The 27,498-nt window shown below is 38.9% G+C and overlaps 1 protein-coding gene across 1 annotated transcript in view; it reads right to left on the bottom strand.

Moving 5' to 3' along the window:
- Positions 1–27,498, bottom strand: part of LOC309640237 (uncharacterized protein C1orf87) — a 123,206-nt gene that overhangs the window by 55,687 nt on the left and 40,021 nt on the right. The window contains 5 exon segments of the mRNA XM_082418744.1: positions 833–985; positions 989–1,022; positions 4,868–5,006; positions 6,331–6,523; positions 22,572–22,806. Coding sequence (XP_082274870.1) covers positions 833–985; positions 989–1,022; positions 4,868–5,006; positions 6,331–6,523; positions 22,572–22,806 — 754 coding nt within the window.

Raw genomic sequence — 27,498 nt, 5'->3', positions numbered from 1 at the left:
ATGAGTTAATATGGTTCTGGATCCTCTTTCATGAAACATATCTGCACTGTTAATTAATGCTCCCAAACAGCTTGCTAATCTCTGTCAGCAGTAAATCACATCAGTCCCTACATTTGGTGTCCCTAAGGAACAGAGTACCACCTGCTAACCTCACTGGAAGCTGGTAGAGGGTGTTAGAAATGAACACTTGGCCTTAGAAAAATATTTGTTTTCCATTGTGAAAGATTATTTGGTATTGTCATATTGTCTATTGTTAGCGTAAAACATAGCCCAGTGTAAGTAATGCCTGGACCAATTCTGCACATTTCACAATTCCTTTTCTCTCTTGTTTTTCTCCTCTTGGGCACAGAAAACAAACAATTGTGAAATGTAATCCACAGGCAGAACACAGATCATAACTGTGCCTTCTTTTTTGTTAATTTGAATTTTTATTTTAGTGTCTTCTAATCACTTTTAAATTTCTATTAAACAAGATATTGCTTGATTTCCAAAGGGATGGCCAATTTATCATATAAGGGATTAGATGTAAAAACAGGAAGAGGAAATCTTTTACTGTAAACATTCTGTTTCTTTAGCACATCACTTTCCTCCTGGTTGATTGAAATTTGGGAAATGATTATTAGACTTACACAATAAATACTGAACTTACATTATATAAATGCTCCTAGAACCTACATAGTATATATGCATTCCTACTTTCAAAGCTAGTCAGTTATGTATCTCAGTATGTATTATTCTTAGTGAATAATATAACTGTGTCTTCTTACTATAAACCTAGTGCCCCGAGGTAGCCTTCTAGAGATGACTGAATCTGAAATCTAATTTTGGTTACCTTGGGTGGGGGTAGGTAGCCACAGAATGAGCGATCTCCTTTTCGAAAACTCCGGTTGAGATTCTCCATGTTGAGTTTGCCCTTGGTTGCCCTTAGTGCCATCTTCAAGATCTCCAACAGGTGGTGGTTCACTTCTGACTGGGAGTTGGAGTCTTAAGGGGCAGTACTGCTTGGAGAGGCAGGAGAAAGGCTGTGAAAAGATTATCCACTCAAAGCTGTATGGTTGATTCACTTTGCTCTACAGCAGCAACTAACAGAGCACTGTAAAGCAATTATACTCCAATAAAGATGTGAAAAAAAAAAATGGTTCTGAAGAACCTAGGGGCAGGACAGGAATAAAGATGCAGACGTAGAGAATGGACTTGAGGACACGGGGAGTGGGGGGAAGGGTAAGCTGGGACGAAGTGAGAGAGTGGCATGGATTTATTATATACACTACCAAATGTAAAATAGATAGCTAGTGGGAAGCAGCCACATAGCACAGGGAGATCAGCTCCATGCTTTGTGACCACCTAGAGGGATGGGATAGGGAGGGTGGGAGGGAGACGCAAGAGGGAGGGGATATGGGGATATATGTATATGTATAGCTGATTCACTTTGTTCTACAGCAGAAACTAACACACCATTGTAAAGCAATTATACTGCAATAAAGATGTTAAAAAAAAAAAAGCTGCTGTGTGCTTTCACACCACACCTCTCACCCCAATACATACTGTGGAATGAGAGGACCCACCTAGTAAGGCCTTCTAAATCTGGGAAACCTCGTCAGGGGACTACATGTGGAGATTGCATAGATTAACTAAAGTCTGTTCCACTCTAGTTGAGTCCCACAGTCTGTTCTCCCAGAGGTACCAACCAATTGAGCTAGAACATAGACCAAAACTTGTAATCCACTAACTCTTTTTATCCAGGTTAGAAAAACTTAGAAGTGACCACAGTAGTTTACTTTTCCTGCTTGATCTTACTTTTCTTAAGCCCAGATAATTATTGATAACAAATCAAATTTCCAAACTGTCCATCGCCACAAGCAAAGCAAAGCAAAGCAGATCCTACCAGATCCCTGTAACCAGGGAATCTATATAGAAGGAAATCTTGAACCAGGTGAACTTCCTGCATTATCCTCGACTCTGCTCTTTGTATCTGGAAAACCCAGAAAATGTTTGGGAACAATCATTTACTTACCGTCTGGCATGCAAATGTAAGTAGTTATTAAAATAGTGTATCTAACTGACTATTGTTACTTTAAATAATTGGCAAAAAAACAATAGGGTGATGAAATGTTATAGTCATTTATTTTGTGAAACTAGTTTGAGATGTTTACTCATTTAACATTCAAATGTATGTGTCCTCCCAGATCCAAGCTGCACTATCTTCTCCACAGTGAAGCTTTTCCTTATTTCCACTCCCTCAACTTAAGTGCCACTTCCCTAGAGGGACATTCCATGACATCCCCCAACCTCCACTCATGTAAATCAGTTTCCTTTCAGTGGTGTGCTGGTAAATCTTTAACGACTAGCTCTCCAAGATAAAGCCCTAATCTGTAGCATTACTAATTTTCATGGTGCCAATACTCCCACCATGGCTGATTTCAAACTGCCAATATGATGTCCCTGAATGAGGAACTGGGAATTGAGGCTCACCGGCGGCCTTCCTTTTGCTCCAGAACCCCTGCTTGAGAGACTCTTTCATAGTTCTTTGTTCTTTTCCTTAATAAGTCTCCCTCAAGTTGCAATTGCTTCCTTATTCTTTCAGCTGTTGTTTCCCACCTAGTAAGGCCTTCTAAATCTGGGAAACATCGTCATGGGACTAAATGTGGAGATTGCATAGATTAACTAAAGTCTGTTCCACTCTAGTGAGTCCCACAGTCTGTTCTCCCAGAGGTACCAACCAATTGAACTAGAACATAGACCAAAACTTGTAATCCACTAACTCTTCCTCCTAGTAGACTGCTCCATAAGACGTGGGCTGAGTCTGTTTTGCTCCTATATCCTGTGGATCTTGTGCAGATTGGCCTTACCAATCTGATGTATCTGTCCCAGATTTGAATCAGAAGTTTTCCTTCCTCTTTCCTTTTCTTGCAACACCAGTTCCTGTGGATAGGAATTCGTAAGGTTTTGGCCTTCGGCTCAGCACACGGAGTACTGAATGGGCAGGTGTTATATGGAACCCATTTACTGCAGCTGGTGGATTTCGCAGAAAAACCTGCTGCAGGAGTTTACTTCATCTGGTCCAACTTAGGTGATGAGAGCCGTTGCCACTCCTGCTGCCACTGGTGATGCTGGAGGCTTTTTAAACATCACAGAGTGCCCCATATAAGGCTCTACCTGACGGAACCGGGGAGGGCCTTTTTCTGAGCTGTACATTAATTAACAAAGAGCCTGGATTAATTACAGGTCATCAGTCCTGCACTTCCATAAACACACTGTCTGGTTTATATAGAGCAGCACCTTCTCTGATGAATTCAAAATGATGTCTTTATGCACCTTTTCTACATAGTAGATATCCGAATGTCCCTGCGAGTGAAGTGATGCAAGCTCTCTGGATAACTGGAGTGCCAATGACATTCCACAGATATTTATTGAGCATCTCCCATGTGCCAGGAACTATGCTAGAAGTATGCTGGACACTGAGTTGGCCGGGAAAGATACCATTCCTAACCTCAAATGTCAAAGAAGTAATTACAAGCACAATGACTGTTATAAAGGGAAAGGGCTATGGGGTCATATAGCAAAGAGATATAACCTAGTCTAGGGCTCAGGAAAAGTTTTCTGTCTAGGATTCGTAAGACACATATCTGCCAATAAGTGGCAATATGTTCTGGTGCATCGTCTACTACCCTTCAGGGCACAAATCTCACTATCTGTTCTATATGAAGTGTGGTTGCTGATTATTAAATATTGCCAGGGCTTTACAGCTCTCAGCAGGGCAGTTGCACCAAGTGATAGTTGACTGGTGTACCCACATGGCAGCATCACTTTCTTTACCCCTGAGGGAGAGACTGGGCCTTGCCAATCTCTGAATTCACTGTGCTCAGCAAAGTGTGCCTGGCAAGCAGCTGGCATTCAATGAATGTGTGTTGAATGAAGTACTGCAGTCAAAAAGGGCACATCATAGAAAGGAATCAAGTCTATCACTTGGCCCAGGGATATTTTTATAGGACACTGTGCCTTTTTCCTAGAGTGAAGTGATACACTTCAATGCCATGGCTCTTAACCACTACATCACATTATTTGCAACGGGAAAGAGTGTCTTCTGGTAGGATAGTTTAAAATAGTAAAAAACACTTATATAGCACTTACTATCTATCAGGTACTATTTTTAAGAACTTTGCATTGACTAACTCAGTTCCTCTCACAAATCTATGAAGTGAAAGGAAATCTATCATTGTTCCCATTTTACAGTTGGAGAATGGAAGCACAGAGAGGGTTAAGTGACCAGCCAAATGTTGCAGAGCCACTAATGGGCAGAAACAGGAATTGAGCACAGGCTTCTGTCAATGGAAGTTATGCTCCTAACCACTGCACTTTGTCATTTTTCGTGGAGAACACAGAGACTATCATGCTTTACTGTGCCTCATTTCTAACACTATTCCTCACATCCTATTTTTACGTTGAGTCATTTCTTTCCTTTGAGATTATGTGAAGGAATTTTTGATTTCTGTACCTCAAACCTTTCTCTGCTAGTGCCTGTAACCCAGGAGTTCACTGACTGAACATATTTCTGGAATAATACTGTATGAACTGGACTCTCCCCCGGTATACACTCATTTCTCATTTCATAATGAGGTTTTTCATTTCACATGGCAACTTCATAAAAAAGACACATGCTTGACGTTAAGAAGCTGGTAATTGTTGCAAATAACTTTCTATGCTGGCCTGCGTACAAGAGAGAAAAAAAACTATAAGCAGAAGCCAACTGCTGGTGAAGAGCAAAGTGATTCTGCATTAGGTGAAGTTTTCGAGTGTACGACCTCCACAATCCCTGCCAGCTCTTGAAGTCTACAAACACTATGCCCACAAAAAGGGAGAAAAGTACCTCTGATGGCTACCACCCTGAGTTTCTTTCACCTTGCTGTCCTCAACTCTTTTGTTTTGCTGTGGATCATCTGAAGCTGCAACTTTTAAAAACCAGAGTAGCTTTTCATAATTCACCTGAAAATTAAATATCAAACAGAACATCCCCATTTAATTTACATGTAGGGGAAAGAAGATGCCTGCTGAGATAAAATGTATTTGGAAAAGTTTTAGCATTAAAAGTGTTAAAAACAGGTTTTAAAATATAATAATTATTAGTGCTTTTTTACCAACTATTCATTTTATTTTCCCTTCTGGACATACGGTAAAATAATACTTCCTAGTTGTCTTGTGGTTGAGTAGGGTGATGACCAGTTCTGGCCAGCGAGTTGTGAGCAGAAGTGACATGTGCTACTTCTGGGCTGAGGATTAAACTGCTGACATGACACCCTCCAGGTCTCTCTTCTTCCCCTCTGCCATCACTTACAAAAATCCTACAGAGTGGATGCTTCATCAGCATGGGTTTGGAGCTAAGATGATGATGGTACTGAGAAGACCCTGGGGTGGACTCATTATGAAAAATAAACTTTTATTGTTTTAAGCCACTGAAACTTTGGGGCAATTTGTTACAACAGCATAACCTAGCCTCTAGCTTCTCTCTCTCACACACATCTCTTACATAGATATATTCAACAGATATAGTCAGATTACTGAGGGGCAAGGCCTTATTTACCTAGGTGAAAAACTCCAGACTTTTTTTTTTTACATAGGAAAGGACTAAAAGAATGTCATCATTTCCATTGCTGGGCTGGATGACATGCTAGGGATTCTGGTCTGGTGGGCAGACAATGCCAGGGCAGTAGAGGGCATAGCATGGGGATGGGAAGCCAGATAAGGTCCTGATAGAAACTAGATCTCAGGCTGGAGAATTGGCTTGAACTGAAGATTCAGAGAGTTTATACTAATAGGTTGATATTGTATTGCTAAATACTTCTCATAAATATACAACTGATTCTATTTTCACAGATTAGGGATGGGCAGGAGATAGAACTAACATTTATTTGAGTACCTACTAAATGCTAAACATGAGACCAGGTAATTTGCATTTATTATACTACTAAATCCTCAGATTAGCCCTATGAGATTGGTTTTGGCCTGATTTTCCATCAACACATGCTCACAAGGGATTTATCCACTGGTAGTATTTCTTCCTATTTTAGGATATTTTCCTTTAGCTTAATGTGTATCATCTGTCTTTTACATAATTTTTTGATTATATGAGAATTTAGAATAACAAATCTTAGAGACCCATTGGATCTGGGAGGAGGAAGGGGGAAGTAAGATGCAATGTTCAGGGGAATCATTTGAGGTTTGCCTGTGAACTCCTCAGGGAAGCTTCCTTGAAAGCTGATGGGACATGTGGAGTGTGGTGTCCACCAGTCCACGCTCAGACCTTCTTATTATCTGTTTCACATCAAAATATACAGTCAACAAATAATACCCCTTCAACCACAATAGAAAACAGCCCAACAACTCTTAGGATACACACATTGGGTTGGTCAGAGCTGCCCCTTGCCATCTGTTCTAAGGACGAGTCTCTAAGGTTTCTCCTGGGGAGGCCATGGATATAGGACAGGGACTGGTCTCCAGTTGGTACAGAGCTGCAGTAGACATTTTCCTGTTGGGAATCTTAAAGAAACAGACAAATGGTAGTAAGGATCAGAAGGGGTGGGTGAAGAGAAAGAGAAAAAAAGGGAGAATATGAATGAGTCAACAAATTCTTTTTTTTTTTTAAATAAATTTATTTATTTATTTATTTATTTATTTATTTATTTTTGGCTGCATTGGGTCTTTGTTGCTGTGCACGGGCTTTTCTCTAGTTGTGTCTAGCGGGGGCTACTCTTCGTTGCAGTGCTTGGGCTTCTCATTGCGGTGGCTCCTCTTGTTGCGGATCACAGGCTCTAGGCGCGTGGGCTTCAGTAGTTGTGGCACGTGGGCTCAGTAGTTGTGGCTCGCGGGCTCTAGAGCTCAGGCTCAGTAGTTGTGGCGCACGGGCTTAGTTGCTCCGCAGCATGTGGAATCTTCCCGGACCAGGGCTCGAACCCATGTCCCCTGCACTGGCAGGTGGATTCTTAACCACTGCACCACCAGGGAAGTCCGAGTCAACAAATACTTAAAACGCATTCACAGTTCCAAATGACTTCAGCCCATGTGGTCATTGAGTCATTGAATCCCCACAGAAGAGAAAGGTTACCTCAACATTAACTTCATCATTATGCAATTAACACAAGTTTGATAAATAAATGGACAATTAGACACTTTTTCATTTGTGCAATAAAGAAGGTGTCTGTGACGAAGAAAAAATAGGTAGACCATAAGGTGTTTATAGGCAAATGGAGGGCTATTATTAGAGACAGGGCTATCTTTGGGCTGTTTCAATTAGCAGATTCAAGAAGGGCAGCAAAGGCAATTGTGAGCTTTGTCAAGAATGGAATAGAAGAGATTAAAACACCCAGAATATTACACCCCAAGAGCAATGTTATTAAAGGTTACAACAGAATAAATGATGGAACAAGGGTCAATGATAAAATCCCATTCCCTCATGCCATGGTGTATGATGTATTAATAATGTTTTTTATTTTCTGTATTTTATGATGGTTTGACATCTTGGGGACCTTGCTGGCTGGAGGAGACTGCCCCTTCAAGGGCTAACTAATTCCTAGAGATAGTAAGCAGCTTGCCTGCTAATACATCTTTAATATGTGAACCAACCAATCCTAAGTCCATATCTCCAACCACCTCCTTTATCTAACTCTCACACACCAAGCCAATATTTCCCCTGCCCTAAGTCTACCCAGGTCCAGATATCAGACTGGGGACAGCCCCTCTTTGGGCCTCCAGTGGGCCCAAAGCCCACTGGAATTGTTCAAACCAGCCAGTTCTGGTCTATTTACCCTGCCCTGCATTACCTTTCCCATGGAAACCCCAGTAAAGGCTGTGGCCTGTGCTTTCCCCTCACTCCTCTGCCTCTTGATTGACTCTGGTGCTTCTACATGTGGCCCTGCATGGTGTGGCATGCCCCCTTTTCACTGGAAATGTAAATAATACATTCTTTCAAAGGCAGTTGCCTCTATATGTGTCACCTTGCCATACCTGATTAAAATAAAATCCTGGGTACAAATTGAATCACATGGCTATTTTTAATGTCAAGTAATTGAAAGGAGACATTATCAGAAGGATCTGAAAACTGTGTCTGTACTTAATTGATAGTTACATTGAATAACCTATCAGTATGAATAGCAACCTACAGATGCTGTATAGTCATGAAATATTTTAAAGAGAAATTCAAGAGGGTCTCTAGAGTGGGCAGAGTGAGCAGGAGTGGCAGAGGGTTCTAAAATAGGCATAATAATAACAAGACATATATTGGGCACATACTCTCTACAAGGTACCGTATGAGTACTTTGTTTATATCATTCAATTTAATCCGTACAACAACCCTATAAGGTAGGTAGTATTTGTACCTTTTTATATTTGGAATGCTGAGGCTTACAGAAGTTAAGTAACTGTATTCCTTCATTTAAGAAATATTTATGGCTTGCCTAGGCTAGGCCAGGCACTGTGATAGGCCCTACAGTGAATAAAACAGATATGGCTTCTGCTCTCACAGAGCTTACAAATGATGAGAGGCATGGCAAGCGACTGTGATAGTACACCATGGGATGGTAAGGGACACTATTAGAACAGCCCATGGGTCCATCTAACCTGGACTTGGTGGTCCAGGTCTGGAAGCAATGACATTTAAGTCTAGGCTTGAAATATGAGCTAGATTTGGATAGGCTAAGTAGTGGAGACTTCCGTGATAGACGGAATGGGAATAAAGGGGAATAAAGAGGAGAAGAGAAGAAGGAAGAGTACTGGAAAAGGAAACTGGATGTAGAAAACCTCAAAGGTGCACACACGTGCCTAAAAGAGAGTAATGGATGTTCTCAGAGCATCACTTAAGTTTTTGGAAAGACAAAAGGCAAGGCTGGAGAGGGAGGCAGGAGAAAGGAGGTGAATAGCCTTAACTATTGTTAGTATCTGTGCTTTATCCTGAGGGCAGTGGGGAGTCATGGTAATGTTTTTAGTAGATCTAGGACTAGGCTAGACTTGCCCAAAATTTACTCCCTAGTAAATTGTGCAGATAAGATTTGGGCCCTGGGCTTCCCTGGTGGCGCAGTGGTTGAGAATCTGCCTGCCAGTGCAGGGACACGGGTTTGAGCCCTGGTCAGGGAAGATCTCACATGCCGCAGAGCAACTGGGCCCGTGAGCCACAACTACTGAGCCTGCGCGTCTGGAGCCCTGTGGTCCGCAACAAGAGAGTCCGCGATAGTGAGAGGCCCGCGCACCGCGATGAAGAGTGGCCCCCGCTTGCCGCAACTAGAGAAAGCCCTCGCACAGAAACGAAGGCCCAACACAGCCATAAATAAATAAATAAATAAATAAATAAATACTTAAAAAAAAAAAAAAAAAGATTTGGACCCTGCTTTTCACCTTTCCTCTGGGATGAGAACGATTCCACAGTCCGTCCACAGAACAGTTTCATTCTGCAAGGTATTTAGTTAGGTATTTCAGACATAGTGTTCTCAGAACAATACGTTTCTTTATAAATTACTTGTAATATAAAATATTTATATTTTCAGGTACATATAAATATTTTCTGCCTCTAAGAATTGATACACTTCTATATTATAGTATTCTAAAGATGCATTTATCAACACTTATCATTCTCATCGAGTCAAGGTGTTCTTTAGTCCCTTTATTCCCATTTATACACCAAATTTATTGAGTGCTTTTATCTTTGGCACTAGAGATACAGGTGAAGAAGACAGGTATGATTGCTGACTGCCCCCCATAGATCTTTTGGCCTAGACATTACAGACTAAATTTTATGGCCTTGCCTATGGAAAGGGGAAAATATATTGTGCTCCCAAGAATGCTGTGAAGAATGAATGCCATAATGTATTTTAAATATTTTGCATATTGTACAACTATATTATGAATTTGTTTGCTATTTTTTGTGTATCTCCTTCCAAAAGATCTATGAGGGGCGGTCAGCAATCATACCTGCCTTGTTCACCTGTATCTCTTGTGTCAAAGATAAAGGCACTCAATAAATTTGGTGTATAAATGGGAATAAAGGGGACTAAAGAACACCTTGACTCCATGAGAATGATGTGTTGATAAATGCTTCTTTAGAACCCTATGAAGGCCAGAACTCTCTTGTATCCTGCTGACTCCCAGCGTCAAGAAAAACACTGAACTTGAAGAAGAAACCAAGAAAGACAGTGTCAGAATGATGACGATGTCTTGTTCAGGCCAAGGGCACGCCAGGCCTCAGGCTTCTCCTTTCACTGATATAAATCATCCTGGGCTGTTTTTCAAAAGCAAAGAGTGTTCCTAAAGTGTCAAAGAAGATAAAATGGGAAATTCTGATCAAGAATCACTATGTTTCTGACTTCAGGAGTTGTCAGAGTACCTATAAAGTCTCTGATACTACAGCTTTCTCTCATTTGTTTTACTTTGAATCAAAAAATACTGCTTGGGAATGGATGACACAGTAGCCTGAAATAACTTTGAGTGATGCTAGTTTTGTAATATTGACCTCAAAGAATCGGTACAAATGAAGCACAGAAATTTAACACAGATTCAGCAACTGTCCTTGGGCGTTAGAACTTGAAAGTGTTGGAAGTGTAAACAAGTCTTTTAAAGAGATGGCTTATAAATAAAACTATTTTTAAGTGGTTATATTGTAGAAGACATGAATACTCTGCACCAAGACAAGTGAACGCAACAAACTGTCTTAATATTAGGCAATGGATAGCTGTGACTTGGGTGAAAATTTAGAGAGACAGCATTAAATGCAGAGTTGAAAAGTTCTATTTCTTAAATAACTTAGGCCAAGGTCTTGATGCATTCTAGAAGGCTGCTAAATGGCTCAAAAAAGGACACTAGTGATAATAAATACAACCATGAGAAAGATGCATGTAAAATATTTGATAGTTTTTGAGAAATGTAGAATTGAAAAAATAGTATTTCCAAATTAATATATATATGATTTTAATATATACTTTAAACATATTAATACAGTAAATATTAGAGTTAATCATTTGGCTTATTTATTTTTGTAAAATTTATATTTTATTTAAATTTTAACTTCTAATTATGGAAAAATTTACACATAGGCACATGTAGCGAGAATAGTATGATGAAACTCCATAAACTCATCACCAAGCTTCAGTTATCAACTGAAAACCTTGTTTCTTTATATCCACATCACCTCCCACCAGAGATGACGTGAACCCCAGGCAGTGTATTATTTCATCTGCATTGTTTGAGCATGTATTTATAAAGCAGTGATTTTTACAGTGTGGTCCTTGGGTCACAAGCCTCAGTATCACCTTGAAACTTGTTAGAAATGTGAATTCTCAAGACCCACCCTAGACCCATTGAATGAGAATTTCTAGGGTTGGGAGCCTAGAAATCTGTGTTTTAACAAGTACTCCAGTAATTCTAATGCACAATAAAATTTGTGAACCACTGACCAAAGGATAAAGATTCTTTTTAAACATAACCACAATGACATTATTACACTAAAAAATTCCTTATTAACAGTAATTCCTTAATATCATCAACTACCTAGTGAGTGTTCAAAATCCCCCAATTATCTGATAAATAGTATTATTAGTTTGTTTATTCAAATCAGGAGCCAAATAATATCCACATATTGCAACTGGTTAATATCACTTACATCTTTTAAAATTTCTAGTTCTTCCTGGGCTTCCCTGGTGGCGCAGTGGTTAAGAATCTACCTGCCAATGCAAGGAACATGAGTTCAAGCCCTAGTCTGGGAAGATCCCACATGCCGCGGAGCAACTAAGCCCGTGCACCACAACTACTGAAGCCTAGAGCCCGTGCACCACAATGAAGAGTAGCCTCTGCTCTCTGCAACTAGAGAAAGCCCGCATGCAGCAGCGAAGATACAATGCAGCCCAAAAAAAAAAAAAAAATTTCTAATTCTTCCTACCCCCCCACCACCTTTCTTTTCACATTTTTTCCCTTGTAATTTATTTGTTGAAGAAGCTGAGTTGTCTGCCCTGTAAAGTTTTCCACCGTCTGGATTTTGTTGCTGTTTAACAAATTGGCCCATATAATTCCTGTAAAACAGCAGTTAGATCTAGAATCTTGATCACAGTCAAGTTCAATCGTTTCATAGTTGGTATATTTTCCCATGGAAGCAAATGCTGTCAGGTTGTCTTCCTTTTTGTGTTATTCACAGGCACTGATAATCATTGCTTTAGTCCATTTTTTTTCGTTAGGATTTTAGAAAATAGTGGTATTCTCACTCTACTATTACTTCTCATTTATTGGTAGTAATATTTCTCTAAAGAGAGACTGTCCCTTATCAACCATTATCTAAGATACAGTTTGTGGAGAAAAGGCACATTGAATAAATCCTTGATTCTTTAATGCACTAATTTAAAAATTGTTTGTGTCCTAGCTTTCTTCAGAGGTGACCAATTGTTTTTGTTTTCGTTTTTAAAAATCACTGTAAACTTATGGATTTAAACATATTGAATGCCTTTAGATTTAAAGATTTAAATTATAATAGATTTATTATAATTATTATTTTTATTGATATCCAAAATGTCCCACTTTGACTAGTGGGAGCCTTTAATTTTTTTTTTTTTTTAGTGGGAGCCATTTTAAGTTAGATCCTGAGTCTTTTCTTGACAAGTCTTGGAAGGTCTTTGGTATCTACATTGTTTTTGGGGTAAGCAGATGTTACAGGCTCAAAGCTGGAATCAGCCTTTAGAATTTACTGAACACAATGCAGGTGGTAGGGTGCTCATTCACATGGGATTGTTTCTACATTTTTCAATGGACAAGGCTAGGAAATGTATTTTTTTAAAAAAAGTTCATACTGATATTTCCAAATCAGATGTAGGAGTATAGGAGTTTTATATTGTCTCATCAATATTATAGCTATATTTCATTTCTCCTACACTAGAAATTCCAAGTCCCAAAACCACGAAGATAGTGTCTCATTTGCTTTATCCCCCAGTACACATACAGAAGAACAATATCAACATAATGGTTACTGAAAACCTTTAAAGGTATTTTTTCAAAAAAATTTTCCTTAGAGTGTATACCCCACTAGAGACATACAGTGAAATCATTATGTTTTAAAGTTATTTACAATAGTTCCACGCTCTTTGGCTTTGCTGTCAATTAATACATAGGTTCACGTGGTAGCTAGTCTCCAAGGCGGCCCCAGTGATCCCTGCCTCCTAGTACTCACGTTCTTGTGCAGGCCTTCCCCTCCACACTTAATTAGAATTAGTCTGGATAACCAATGGAAGAACACTGTACAAGTGATGGTATGCCACTTCTGAGATTAGGTTATTAAAAAGACATTGGGGCTTCAGTTTTGGTTGTGCACACACACTCTCTCTCTCTCTCTCTTTCTGGGATAACTTATGTTGGGGAAGCCAGATACCATGTCACAAGCAGCCCTATGGAGAGGCCCAAATTGAAAAGAGACAATATCTCTGGCTACAGACAGCAAGTAACTGAGGCCTCTGTCAGTAGCCACTCAAAAGGGCCTAGAAGTGGATCTTCTAGCCCTGGGTAAGCCTTCAGGTGACTGCATTCCTGCTGACATTTGGCATGAAATTTCATGGGAGACCTTGAGCGAGAACTACTCATCTAAGCCATTCCTGGATTCTTGTCCCTCAGAAACAGTGAGAGATGATATATGGTTATTGGTTTAAGTGGTCACCTTTTCAGACAATTTGTTATGCAGCAATAGATAACTAAAACAGACTTACTTTATTTTGTTTTCAATTTTTAGGGCTTGAGTTTTTTAAACATTTAAGTTAGTTTTATATTTATGTAAAATATTTAAATCGTTCCAAAGCCAAATCTACAGAACAAGATTTAGTCAGAGATTTGTGGTTTCTATTCTTGATCCCTCCATTATATTCCCTCTAGTCCCAATAGGTAACCATTTTTAAAAAACAAAGTTTTTATTAATTCCTTCATTTTTAAAAACATAAGCAATAATAGATATTTAGACGCATAATCTACATACTTTTCTTCACTTTGCTTTTGTTTAATTAATAGTATATCTAGCTATATTATTCCATACAATGATATATAGTATGGATATATCCAATTATATGTATGTATATGTGTGTATATATATGATTCATATATATAGTGATATTCTTCATTACTTTCTACAATTTTATTAAAGTTTTTATAATACTCCATGTATGGATGTACCTTAGTATTTTCAACCTGTCCCTTGTTGATGGAAATTTAGGTTGTTTACAGTTTTTGATATAATAAGTAATGCTGCAATGAATACCTTCTACATAAATTGTTAAATATATTTCCAGTATACCTTTGGGATAGATTTCTTTTTTTTTTTTTTATAATCTTTAAAGACTGTTGCTTTTTTTTTTTTAATTTTTATTTATTTATTTATGGCTGTGTTGGGTCTTCGTTTCTGTGCGAGGGCTTTCTCCAGTTGCGGCAAGCGGGGGCCACTCTTCATTGTGGTGCGCGGGCCTCTCACTATCGCGGCCTCTCCCGTTGGGGAGCACAGGCTCCAGACGCGCAGGCTCAGTAATTGTGGCTCACGGGCCCAGCCGCTCCGCGGCATGTGGGATCCTCCCAGACCAGGGCTCGAACCCGTGTCCCCTGCATTGGCAGGCAGACTCTCAACCACTGTGCCACCAGGGAAGCCCCGGGATAGACTTCTGAAAGTGAGATTTTCATGTCAAAAAATTCATACATAAGTAGTTTTGCTGATTATTGCCTAATTTCCTTCCAAAGTGGTTGTTCCATTTTAAATTTCCTCTACCTTCTAACAAAGTATGTTGTCAATTTTCTGGACTTTTGCCAGTGTAATAGGTGAGAAATTATATCTCAAGGTGTTTTTTTTTTTTTAAACGTGATGATCCATTTATTTATTTATTTATTTATTTATTTATTTATTTATGGCTGTGTTGGGTCTTCGTTTCTGTGCGAGGGCTTTCTCTAGTTACGGCAAGTGGGGGCCACTCTTCATCGCAGTGCGTGGGCCTCTCACTATCGCAGGCTCTCTTGTTGCGGAGCACAAGCTCCAGATGCACAGGCTCAGTAATTGTGGCTCACGGGCCCAGTTGCTCCGTGGCGTGTGGGATCCTCCCAGACCAGGGCTCGAACCCGTGTCCCCTGCATTGGCAGGCAGACTCTCAACCACTGCGCCACCAGGGAAGCCCTCTCAAGGTGGTTTTAACTTACATTCCTTTTATTAAGAGCAAGGCTATATTTCTTGATATGTTTAAGGGTCATTTATATTTATCATTCTGTGACCTGTCTGTTCCTATATTTTGTTCATTTTTCTAATAGTTTACTGTTTTTTTTCTTCTTAATTTTTAGATAGAAGATTCTATCTGTTAGGGATATATTTATCTATGATATAAGTCGCAGATATTTTCCCCAGTTTGTTAAGTATCTATGTACTTTGCTGATAGTGGTTCTGGCCACATATGTGTAATCAGAATTATCACGTTTTTTCTTATTGTATCTGCATGTTGAGTCACAGTTGAGAAAATTTTCCCTTAGATTATAGAGGAAATTGCCCATTTTCTTGTACCATTGTGCAGTTATTATTATTTTTTAAAATTTTATTTATTTATGGCTGTGTTGGGTCTTCGTTTCTGTGCGAGGGCTTTCTCTAGTTGCGGCAAGCGGGGGCCACTCTTCATCGCGGTGCGCGGGCCTCTCATTATCGCGGCCTCTCTTGTTGCGGAGCACAAGCTCCAGACGCGCAGGCTCAGTAGTTGTGGCTCACGGGCCTAGTTGCTCCGTGGCATGTGGGATCTTCCCAGACCAGGGCTCGAACCCGTGTCCCCTGCATTGGCAGGCAGATTCTCAACCACTGCGCCACCAGGGAAGCCCCTTCACCATTTTTAAGTGCACAGTTCAGTAGTATTAAGTCTACTCATATTATTGTGCAACCATCACCACCATGCATCCGCAGAACTCTTTTTATCATACAAAACTGAAACTCTATACCTATTAAACAACTGCCTATTCCCTCCTCCCCTCAGGCCCTGGCGCCACCATTCTACTTTCTGTCTCTATGATTTGACTACTCTGAGTATCTTGTATAAGTAAAACCACACAGTATTTGCCTTTTTGTAACAGGCTCATTTCACTTAGCAAATGTGAAAATTATCCGTGTTGTAGCCTGTATCAGACTTTCCTACATTTTTAACGCTGAAAAATATTCCATTGTAGGCATACACCACATTTTGCTTATCCATTCATCTGTTGATGGACATTTGGGTTTCTTTTAGCTATTGTGAATAATGCTGCTATGAACATGGCTGTACAAATATCTCCTTGAGACCTTCCTTTCAACTCTTTTGTGTATTATCAGAAATGGACTAGCTGGACCTAATGGTAATTCTATTTTTAACTTTTTGAGAAACTGCTGCACAGCGGCTGTACCATATTACATTCTCACCAACAATGCACAAGGGTTCCAGTTTCTCTACATCCTTGCAAACATTTGTTATTTCCTGTTTTTTTTCCTTTCTTTTTTTTTTTACTAGTAGCTATCCTAATGCATATGAGGTGGTACCTCATTATAGTTTTGATTTGCATTTCGCTAATGTGATAGTGATGTTGAATATCTCTTCATGTGCTTATTGGTCATTGTGTATCTTCTTTGGAGAAATGTCTATGCGAGGCCTTTACCCATTTTTGAATCAGATTTTTTTGTTGTTGTTGAGCTTTAGGAGTTCTCTATATATTCTGGACTTTAATCCCCTTATCAGATATATGTTTTGCACATATTTTCTCCCATTCTGTGGGCTGCCTTTCTACTCTCTTGATAGTGTCTTTTGATGCACAACATTTTAAAATTTTCATGAAATCCAGTTTGTCAATTTTTTATTCTGGTGCCTATGCCTTTGGGGTCAGATCCAAGAAATCATTGCCAGATCTAATGTGAAGGTTTTTCCCTATTTTTCCTTTTAAGAGTTTTATAGGCTTATATCTTATATTTAAGGCATAGATTCATTTTGAGTTAATTTTTGTATATGGTGATCATACTTTTGTATGCAGATATCCAGTTTTCCCAGTACCATTTGTTGAAAAAACCGTCTTTTTCCAATTGAATCATCTTGGCATCCTTGTCAAAAAATCATTTCAGGCTTCCCTGGTGGCACAGTGGTTAAGAATCCGCCTGCCAATGCAGGAAACACGGGTTCGAGCCCTGGTCCGGGAAAATCCCACATGCCACGGAGCAACTAAGCCCGTGAGCCACAACTACTGAGCCTGCGCTCTAGAGCCTGCGAGCCACAACTACTGAATCCGTGCGCCGCAACTACTAAAGCCCGCACACCCTAGGGCCCATGCTCTGCAACAAGAGAAGCCACCACAATGAGAAGCCCGTGCACCACAACGAAGAGTAGCCTCCACTCCCCGCAGCTAGAGAAAGCCCACGCACAGCAACGAAGACCCAACGCAGCCAAAAATAAATAAATAAATCTAAAAAAAAAAATCATTTCAGCATATATATGAAGGTGTATTTTTGGACTCCCTATTCTATTCCATTGGTCCATATGTCTGTCTTTATGCCAGTACTATACCATTTTGATTATTGTATCATTGCAGTTAGTTTTGAAATCAGAAAGTATAAGTCCTCCAGCTTTGTTCTTTTTCAGGATTGTTTTGGATATTCAAGGTCCCTTGAGATTCCATATGAATTTTAGGATGAGTTTTTATGTTTATACAAAAAAGGTCATTGGGATTTTGATAGAAATTGATGATGTTAATTTTTTCTGTACAAGAATATAATAGCATGCCTTTCCATCATTCAAATATACTCATGTTTTTCAGGAGTATTTTATATTTTTCCTCAAAAATGTTTGGACATTATTTCTTGTTCAGTTTATACCTATGTATTTGATTTATTTATTTAGTTAATTTAGTTAAGTATCTATTTGCTATTGTAAATGGTGTTTTCGATTTTATTTTCTAACTAGTTTTTGTACGTACGTATGTGTGTGTGTGTGTGTGTGTGTGTGTGTGTGTGTGTGTGTGTGTATATATGAAAGCCATTGATTTGTGGATATTAATGCTATAACTCTATTTTGCCAAATTCTCTTACTGTTCTTTTTTTAAATAAATTTATTTATTTATTTATTTATTTATTTATTTATTTATTTATTTATGGCTGCGTTGGGTCTTTGTTGCTGCGTGTGGGCTTTCTCTAGTTGCAGCGAGCGGGGGCTACTCTTTGTTGCGGTGCAAGGGCTTCTCATCGCGGTGGCTTCTCTTGTTGCAGAGCATGAGCTCTAGGCACGTGGGCTTCAGTAGTTGTGGCTCACGGGCTCTAGAGCGCAGGCTCAGTAGTTGTGGTGCACAGGCTTAGTTGCTCCATGGCATGTGGGATCTTCCCGGACCCGGGATCAAACCCGTGTCCCCTGCATTGGCAGATTCTTAACTATTGGGCCATCAGGGAAGTCCCTCTTACTGTTTTAATTGTTTCTTCATTAGAAATTGTGAGAGTTTATATATATAATCTTACCATCTGAAAAGAGATCTTCCTCCTTTTTAATTATTATGCCTGTGATTGCTTTCTCTTGTTTAATTATATTAGCTATTACCTCCAACATAATATTAAAAACAAGCAGGGATATTGGGTACTTTGACTTCTCCTGACTCTAATGTGAAAGCCTCTAGTGTTTCTCCATTAAATAATACGTTGGCTTTGGGTTAATATATAGAGAGATGCATTTTGGAAACAAAAATGAATATTCTCAAGGAATTTACAGACTCATGGAAGGAGATAGACAAGGAAACAAACTATTTTAACAGTATAACAACATCTGCCATAAGGGTATGCACAGATAGATGTAGATGTACCTTAGAAAAGGCAGTTTTGGCGGTGAGACAATGATGTTTCTTGATAGACCTGATATCTGTGTTGAGACCCCAATGTAATTAGGAGTTAAATAAAGAAGGAGGGAAGAGAATTTCGCATAAAAGTAATTGCATGGTCAAAGGATAGGAGATCAAAAGAAGCAGAACTCTATTTGGGACATAGAAGTTCAGTTTAGTGAAAGGTGGGGATAGAAGGGAAGTAAGCAGTGAACAGAGTTGAGTTGGTGCAGTAAGTCAAGGAGTTTGAATTTTCTACTAGGGCAGTGACGATTAAACAATGGTGTTCAAGTGTTCTAAGTAGGGGCTACACTTGATCAGTGGTTTTGAAATTCCTCCTAAAAGAGGTAGCATATATATATCCCTGCCCCATTGGTGTTGTGCTTTGCCATGTGGCTTGCTTTGGCCAGTGGGATGTTAGTGGATATGACATAAGCAAAGACTTAAAATGTACTTGTGGTTGAGTAATGCAGTTGTGTTTGTCCTCTTGAAATGTTTCCATTACCATGAGAAGAGCTTGCCTTGAGGAGCCCATTGGATTCAGAACAATAAGAAAAACAGGGCAGACCTGAACCAAATCTGTAGTCTGGAGCCAAGCCTCGAAAGTCCTACTGGAATAAGTAAAAGCTGTCTTACTCACATATGTGATGTGAACGAAAATGATTATTGTTATAAACCACTGAGTATTGGGCTTGCTTGTCCCACAGCATTATTATTACCACAGCTGACCAATAAAGAGAAGAAAGCATAGACAAATAAGTCCTGTTTCAAGATAATTAAAATCTTCCTACTGATGTGTAATGGTGGTCTGACTAGGATGATGGCAGAGGAAACAGAAGTAAGAGGACACTTTGAGAGACATAAAAAAGATGGAATTTAAAGGGCTCAGTGGTTAGTTGGATATCAGAGTTAGGGATGGAGAGGAGGAAAGCATGCCCGGATTTCTTGCTTATGCAACTGGGAGAGTTGTGGGACCTTTCTGTGAGACACAGACCACAGGAAGAAGAGCAGGATCAAAGGTTTGTCTTTGAACTTGTTGAATCTCAGCTGCCAATGCACAGTCAAGTGGAAATGTCCCTGACATCTGTCTATTCATCTATAAAATGAGGATAACATCATGTGTCTCTACCTACCTCAACGGCTGTTGTGGAGAACAAGATAAAACATGCAAAAGGACTTTGAAAAGAACATACTACCAATTAACTGTGATAATTATTAAAATTAAAGCACTAACACTTTCATTTTCATGCTGCCAGATGCAAAAAGCACACTTTGATTTTATTTTTGAAACTGCGCTACTGAGTCTGTTTCTAGTCATACATTCTTTTTTTATTTTTTGAGAGAAGGCAGAGCTGATGCTTCTGAGAAACAGTGTAAACAGCATATATGTATTTTCAGAGACATGGAAGGAGAGAATTTAGAGACAAAAGGTCCTAGGGCTGGCAGTGAGAAGAGCCAGGCTCTAACTGTGAGACCTTGAACCATCATTTAAGCTCTCTGGGCCTCTTATTCTTCATTTGTGAAATGAAAGTTTGTATTTGTTGATTTCTAAGCTATCTTACTGTTCTTGGATACATGAAACTATGGATTCTCTTAACATTTTCAGCTTTACTTACCTCCTACTAACTATACTCTTCAAATTTATCTGTGATTTAGAACAGAGTTTCATACTTGCCTGTCCTCATGCATGTTGGCTCAAGTCTCTATCAGCTACTTTTCTTTTAGAGCAAATTCAGCTGGTCCAGATTGCCTGTTACATCCCAGGCAGGAAGGCTTATTTTCATCTGTGTATGAGGAATAAGGATCTAGAAGGAGTTCTGATTGGTTTACTTCTTTCGCCGTGGCAGGATTCCCTTTACCACTTAGTCAAGGTGGTAATGAGGGTCTCTGTACCAGGCAACTGTGGCTGCCACCTGGCCACCCAGGACCATACACTTGGCAGACAGAACCAATTAGGCCCCCACTTCCTATGAGGTATTGCTGTGTTTGGTGGCTGGGTGTTAGCCCTGTGGAGCCTCCCATCAGAAACCTTCTTGAATCCTGGGAGAGGAGGGACAAATCATCTCCCTCTGGCACTAGAGAGCTAGCAAAGAATCCAGATTGTGGAGGTCCAAGAACAGCCTACCCAATGAACATTCTGCCTTTTACAATGGCTAATCCAGAAACTCTACCCCAAATGGGTAGCTTGATGTGATAGGGAGAGTGCCAAGAAACAAAATTTCATTTATAAGAGAAAAACTAGAAGTCACTTAAATGCCCATCAATAAGGGATTAGTTAAATGAGCCATGTTATAGCCATATAAAAGAACGAATACAGTTTGGGGATTAAGGACCTAGAACCTGGGCCTCAAATGTGGCTCTGCCACTTCTCAGCCTTATGACCTGGGCAAGGCACTTGACCTCTTTGTTTTTCAGTTCCTTCATCTATGATCTGAAGATAATAAGAGTTCCTACCTCATTGGATGCTTGGGGAGTGTAAGTTAGTTAATATATGTAAAGAGCTTAGAATAGTGCCTGGCACATAGTAAATGCTATATAAGTGTTAGTTCTGATTATGACTCTCATAGAGACACTAAACATGATGCTTAGGATGAATTTTTTGAAGCTGGGGGAGAATTCTTGATATGAAGTGAATAGACCAGGATAACAAAGAGTATATACATAATGGTTCATATTCAGTGTCCATGCATGGAAGAAAGAAGAGAAAGAAATATACCACTATTTGATTGAGTTTTAATTTCTTCTTATTTATATTCTTCCATTTTACAAAATTTCCACATGAGTATATAATATTTTATAATTAGAAGGATCAATAAAAATTTTAGGAAGGAAAAAGAGAAGTCCTCAGTGTTTGAGACCTTGCAGAACATGGTCTGAGGTCCATTGGTGGACTGGTAACCACTCCAAAGTTTAATCTTTGCAGAGTTCTCATGAGCAAAAGATCCCAAATCCATAGGATTTTATATTCTCATGACTAGAAACTAGCGAGCATCTGAGTGATTTAGTAAGGGCTATTAAAATTATAAACTAAAAATAGTTATGTTAGAGTTTACTGCAGACTCTAATTCAGTATTCTACTAAAATATCTGGCTGTTACTTCGTGCTTGGCAGTACTGCAAAACTCTATATGTCTGTTTAATTGCAACTTCAGCAATTTTTGGAAATGGTACTTGTTACCAATAAATCATTAGTTTGTCTTGATTTGGGTCTAGTTTTCAATTGGTGCTACTCTTGCTTTTTAATTACAAATTAATAATCATTTAGATTCATCATTACCAAGTTAGTTTGTTGTGGATTGTTTGGTTGATCCTTAACAGAGTGCAGTGATAATATATTTATATCAAGATAGTTTAGGGCTGATAATTTTTTGATATCTAGACATATTTCATTGGATTTTGAATATAAATGATCTTTTCCTGTAATATTAAAGCAGACGAACCCTCCCCCTCCAGCACACCCCAAACTTGCATGTACGGTGACATCACTGTATAACTATTGCTGAGTTAGTCACAGATAGAATAGGCTGACCAACTCAGTTAGTGGTCAGCAAAGATGCAATATACAAAATGACCTTAAAATTCATTTTCAGATGAAAAAAAATGATTCTAATTCTATCTGATGCAAAATGTGTTAATTACCATTAGTAGAAGTGTGTGTTGGTGTGAGTCTATGTTTCTGACCTAACTTTGAATTTTCCTAGCCAATTACCAAGAAAAGTTCAGGTATTTGTTACTCACTTTGCCATCCAGAAATCTGCAACTGAGTGCTCCCGTTAGGAGTTTCTGGTTGTCCTCTGGTTTCTGGTTTTTCTCTGGGTGCTTGTTCTTTTCCACATCATCTGGGTCATGATTGATTTGATAATCTGTGGGATTAGTAGAAGCTGGGGGGTCTCTGCTAATATGCTTTGCAGTACCAGTCAGTGATTTCTGGAGTACTGTTTGAGTTTCTCCCTTCAAGTTCTCATTCTCCTTGCTGGGAAGAAACAGTTTTGCACTTTGTTACTCAGGGCAGACTCCATCTGCACTAGGCTGGCATAAGAAAAGGAAGGTATTAGCATGGTGCTGGGAACATTGGTAACTTAGCATGGCGTAATGAAGAAGTAAACGTTGGTTATTTGTCTAGGGATCATTTACCATAGAGAGACCATGTTATTCTCTTCTCAGGCTTTATCTTCCATATACTCATAATCTGTCCATCTGCTCCAAAACCCTTACTGTAAGAAATGGCAGTGTCAAAGATGAACCCTAAAAGTTATCACACATCTTTTTTACTTACAAGTCTAACAGGTATTTTCAGTGTTTGCAAATAGAAAAGGAAGAAAGTCAAGGCAGTTTGCCAGCTCCAGTTCTGCTCTATGTCTCTCCTTAATTGCCTCACTGTGAGGCTTCTTTTTCTCTCAGTAGTCTTCCATTTAATTTTAATATTAAATATAGAGGGGAAAAAAAAGGAAAAACCTGTAGGAATGACTCAAAGAAATTTAAATAAAAAACAAAAATCTAAAAATTATTCAACTTTGTTTAATAACTAAAGACATAAGTCAAAACAATTACAAGGTATTGTTTTAGTTTTTAAATTTAATCTATTTTTTAATTGTTATTTATTTTTTAAATTTTTGGCTGCATTGGGTCTTTGTTGCTGTGCGTGGGTTTTTTTCTGGTTGCAGCGAGCGGGGGCTACTCTTCATTGTGGTGCACAGGCTTCTCATTGTGGTGGCTTCTCTTGTTGTGGAGCACGGGCTCTGGGTACGCAGGCTTCAGTAGTTGTGGCATGTCAGTACTTATGGCTTGTGGGCTCTAGAGCACAGGCTCAGTAGTTGTGGCACATGGGCTTAGTTGCTCTGAGGCATGTGGGATCTTCCCAGACCCGGGCTTGAACATGTGTCCCCTGACCCTTGCATTAGCAGGTGGATTCTTAACCACTGTGCCACCAGGGAAGCCCAAGGCATTGTTTCAAATATAGAAAACTTCTTTGGAAATAAGAAAAACAAATGTTTATGGTCACATATATAGATATAATTCTTATAGTGGATGACCAGACTAAACATGTTAAGAGTCAGGAACTTGAAATTTTTAACCTAGCAAATAAGTTTTTAAGAATGTATATTAAGGAAAAAATGCAGAAAAAGAAAAACTTTAAACTCTAAGTATTTTTTAATAGATGGATGTGTTGAGTATTTCATTCTATGTTCATATGAGAGAATGTATGGAGCCATTAAAATAGTTATGAATAATTTTACTGACAAAAGAAAATGTCTAGTTATACAAATAAATGAAAAAATATAATTATCTTAACTATAAATTCATGTATAGATATATATGTGTTCATGTGTTAGAGTACATAATATATCTAGAAGGAAATATGTCAGAAGTAAACAGTAAGTATCTCCTAATAGAAGTTAGGATATTGCATTATGCTATATTATATCATATTATATCTTATAAAACTATTATTCTAAATTTCCTACATGAGGAAATGTTATTTTATTATCAGGAAAAATAAATTTAAAAATATCTATGCCTTAGGCAGAACACTCTATGACATAAATCACAGCAAGATCCTTTTTGACCCACCTCCTAGAGAAATGGAAATAAAAACAAAAGTAAACAAATGGGACCTAATGAAACTTAAAAGCTTTTGCACAGCAAAGGAAACCATAAACAAGACAAAAAGACAACCCTCAGAATGGGAGAAAATATTTGCAAATGAAGCAACTGACAAAGGATTAATCTCCAAAATTTACAAGCAGCTCATGCAGCTCAATATCAAAAAAACAAAAAACCCAATCCAAAAATGGGCAGAAGACCTAAACAGACATTTCTCCAAAGAAGATATACAGATTGCCAACAAACACATGATAGGATGCTCAACATCACTAATCATTAGAGAAATGCAAATCAAAACTACAATGAGGTATCACCTCACACCGGTCAGAATGGCCATCATCAAAAAACCTACAAACAATAAATGCTGGAGAGGGTGTGGAGAAAAGGGAACCCTCTTGCACTGTTGGTGGGAATGTAAATTGATACAGCCACTATGGAGAACAGTATGGAGGTTCCTTAAAAAACTAAAAATAGAACTACCATATGACCCAGCAATCCCACTACTGGGCATATACCCTGAGAAAACCATAATTCAGAAAGAGTCATGTACCATAATGTTCATTGCAGCTCTATTTACAATAGCCAGGACATGGAAGCAACCTAAGTGTCCATCGACAGATGAATGGATTAAGAAGATGTGGCACATATATACAATGGAATATTATTCAGCCATAAAAGGAAACGAAATTGAGTTATTTGTAGTGATGTGGATGGACCTAGAGTCTGTCATACAGAGTGAAGTAAGTCAGAAAGAGAAAAACAAATACCTTATGCTAACACATATATATGGAATCTTAAAAAAAAAAAAAAAAGGTTCTGAAGAACCTAGGGGCAGGACAGGAATAAAGATGCAGACATAGAGAATGGACTTGAGAACACAGGGAGGGGGAAGGGCAAGCTGGGATGAAGTGAGAGAGTGGCATGGTCATATATACCCTACCAAATGTAAAATAGATAGCTAGTGGGAAGCAGCCACATAGCACAGAGATCAGCTCGGTGCTTTGTGTCCACCTAGAGGGGTGGGATAGGGAAGGTGGGAGGGAGATGCAAGAGGGAGGGGATATGGGGATATATGTATATGTATAGCTGATTCACTTTGTTATACAGCAGAAACTAACACACCATTGTAAAGCAATTATACTCCAATAAAGATGTTAAAAAAATAAATAAATAAAATTAAAAAAAAATAGCTATGCCTTATGCCTAGATGGTTGTATAAATTTTAGCTATTGTTATTGACACAGTGGAAAGGACCCATTTTAAAGCATGTTATGTTATCTGAGCATAAAACAATTGCTACAATACTTGTTTATTTGAATAAGGCCAAGATTTGATGTATGTATATTTTTTACATTAATTCTCTTAGTCATGGCAGCATGAGAAGCAAAGAAGGCTTAAGAAAGAACTCTGAGGAACACCTACATTTACAGAGGGAAGAGCCCTAATAGGAGATTTGGAAGAAATTCTAAGTAAGGTGGAAGGAAAACCAGGAGAGTGTGGTCTGGCAGCAAAGTGAAGAGAATGTTTCTAGAGAGAGGGCATAGTCAACAGTGTCATGTGCTGCTGAGAAAGATGAGTCCTGAAAAGTGTCCGTTGAGTTAAGCCATAAGTATGTCATCAGGAATCTTGATAAGGGGAGGTTCCTGAGGTAACAGAGGTGGATGCTAGAGTGAAGTGGGTTGAGGAAAGAGGGGAGACAAAAAGCTAAAGGTAGGAAGTATAAAGAACTCTGTGAAGAATTTTGGCTGCAAGAGAGGAGAGCAATGGGGTGGTGACTGGAGTGCAATGTTGATTTCAGATAGGGCTTTCTTATTATTATGTTTATCTCCAAAATATACAAACAGCTCGTACAACTCTACAACAAAAAAACAAACAACCCAATCAAAAAATGGGCAGAAGACCTTAATAGACATTCTTCCAAAGAAGGCATACAGATGGCCAGTAGGCACATGAAAAGATGCTCAACATCGCTAATTATTAGAGAAATGCAAATCAAAACTACAATGAGATACCACCTCACACTGGTCAGAATGGCTATCATTAAAAAGTCTACAAATAACAAATACTGGAGAGGGTGTGGAGAAAAGGGAACCCTCCTACACTGTTGGTGGGAATGTAAGTTGGTGCAGCCACTATGGAAAACAATGTGGAGGTTCTTCAGAAAAGTAAAAATAGAATTACCATATGGTCCAGTAACCCCACTCCTGGGTATATACCTGGACAAAACTATAATTCAACAAGATACATGCACCCCTATGTTTATAGAAGCACTATTCACAACAGCCAAAGCATGGAAACAACCTAAATGTCCATCAATAGAAGAATGGATAAAGAAGATGTGGTACATATATACAATGGAATACTACTCATTCTTAAAAAAGAATGAAATAATGCCATTTGCAGCAACATGAATGCAACTAGAGATTATCATACTAAGTGAAGTAAGTCAGAAACAGAAAGACAAATACCATATGATATCACTTATATATGGAATCTAAAATATGGCACAAGTGAACATATCTACAAAACAGAAACAGACTCACAGACATAGAGAATAGACTTGTGGTTGCCAAGGGGGAGAGGCGTGAAGGAGGGAAGGACCGGGAGTTTGGGATTAGCAGATGTAAGCTATTGTATATAGAATGAATAAACAACAAGGTCCTACTGTATAGCACAGGGAACTATACTCAATATCTTGTGCTAAACCATAAGGGAAAGGAATATAAAAAAAAGCATGTCTCTATGTGTATCACTGAGTCACTTTGCTGCACAGCAGAGATTGGCTCAACATTGTAAATCAACTATATTTCAATTAAAAAAAATTATAAAAAAGAAACTAAAGATAGTAGGGACTTTAATATATTTAAATGAAGAGCCGGCACTTCCCTGGTGGCACAGTAGTTAGGAACCTGCCTGCCAATGCAGGGGACACGGGTTCGATCCCTGATCTGGGAAGATCCCACATGCCGCGGAGCAACTAAGCCCGTGCGCCACAACTACTGAGCCTGTGCTCTAGAGCCCGCGAGCCAAAACCTCTGAAGCCCGCATGCCTAGAGCCCAT

The sequence above is a fragment of the Balaenoptera physalus genome (assembly GCF_965194825.1).
Source record: "Balaenoptera physalus genome assembly, chromosome: 1".
Taxonomy (NCBI): domain Eukaryota; kingdom Metazoa; phylum Chordata; class Mammalia; order Artiodactyla; family Balaenopteridae; genus Balaenoptera; species Balaenoptera physalus.
The sequence above is the reverse complement of the archived record's forward strand: the minus strand, read 5'-3'. Positions and strand labels throughout refer to the sequence as shown.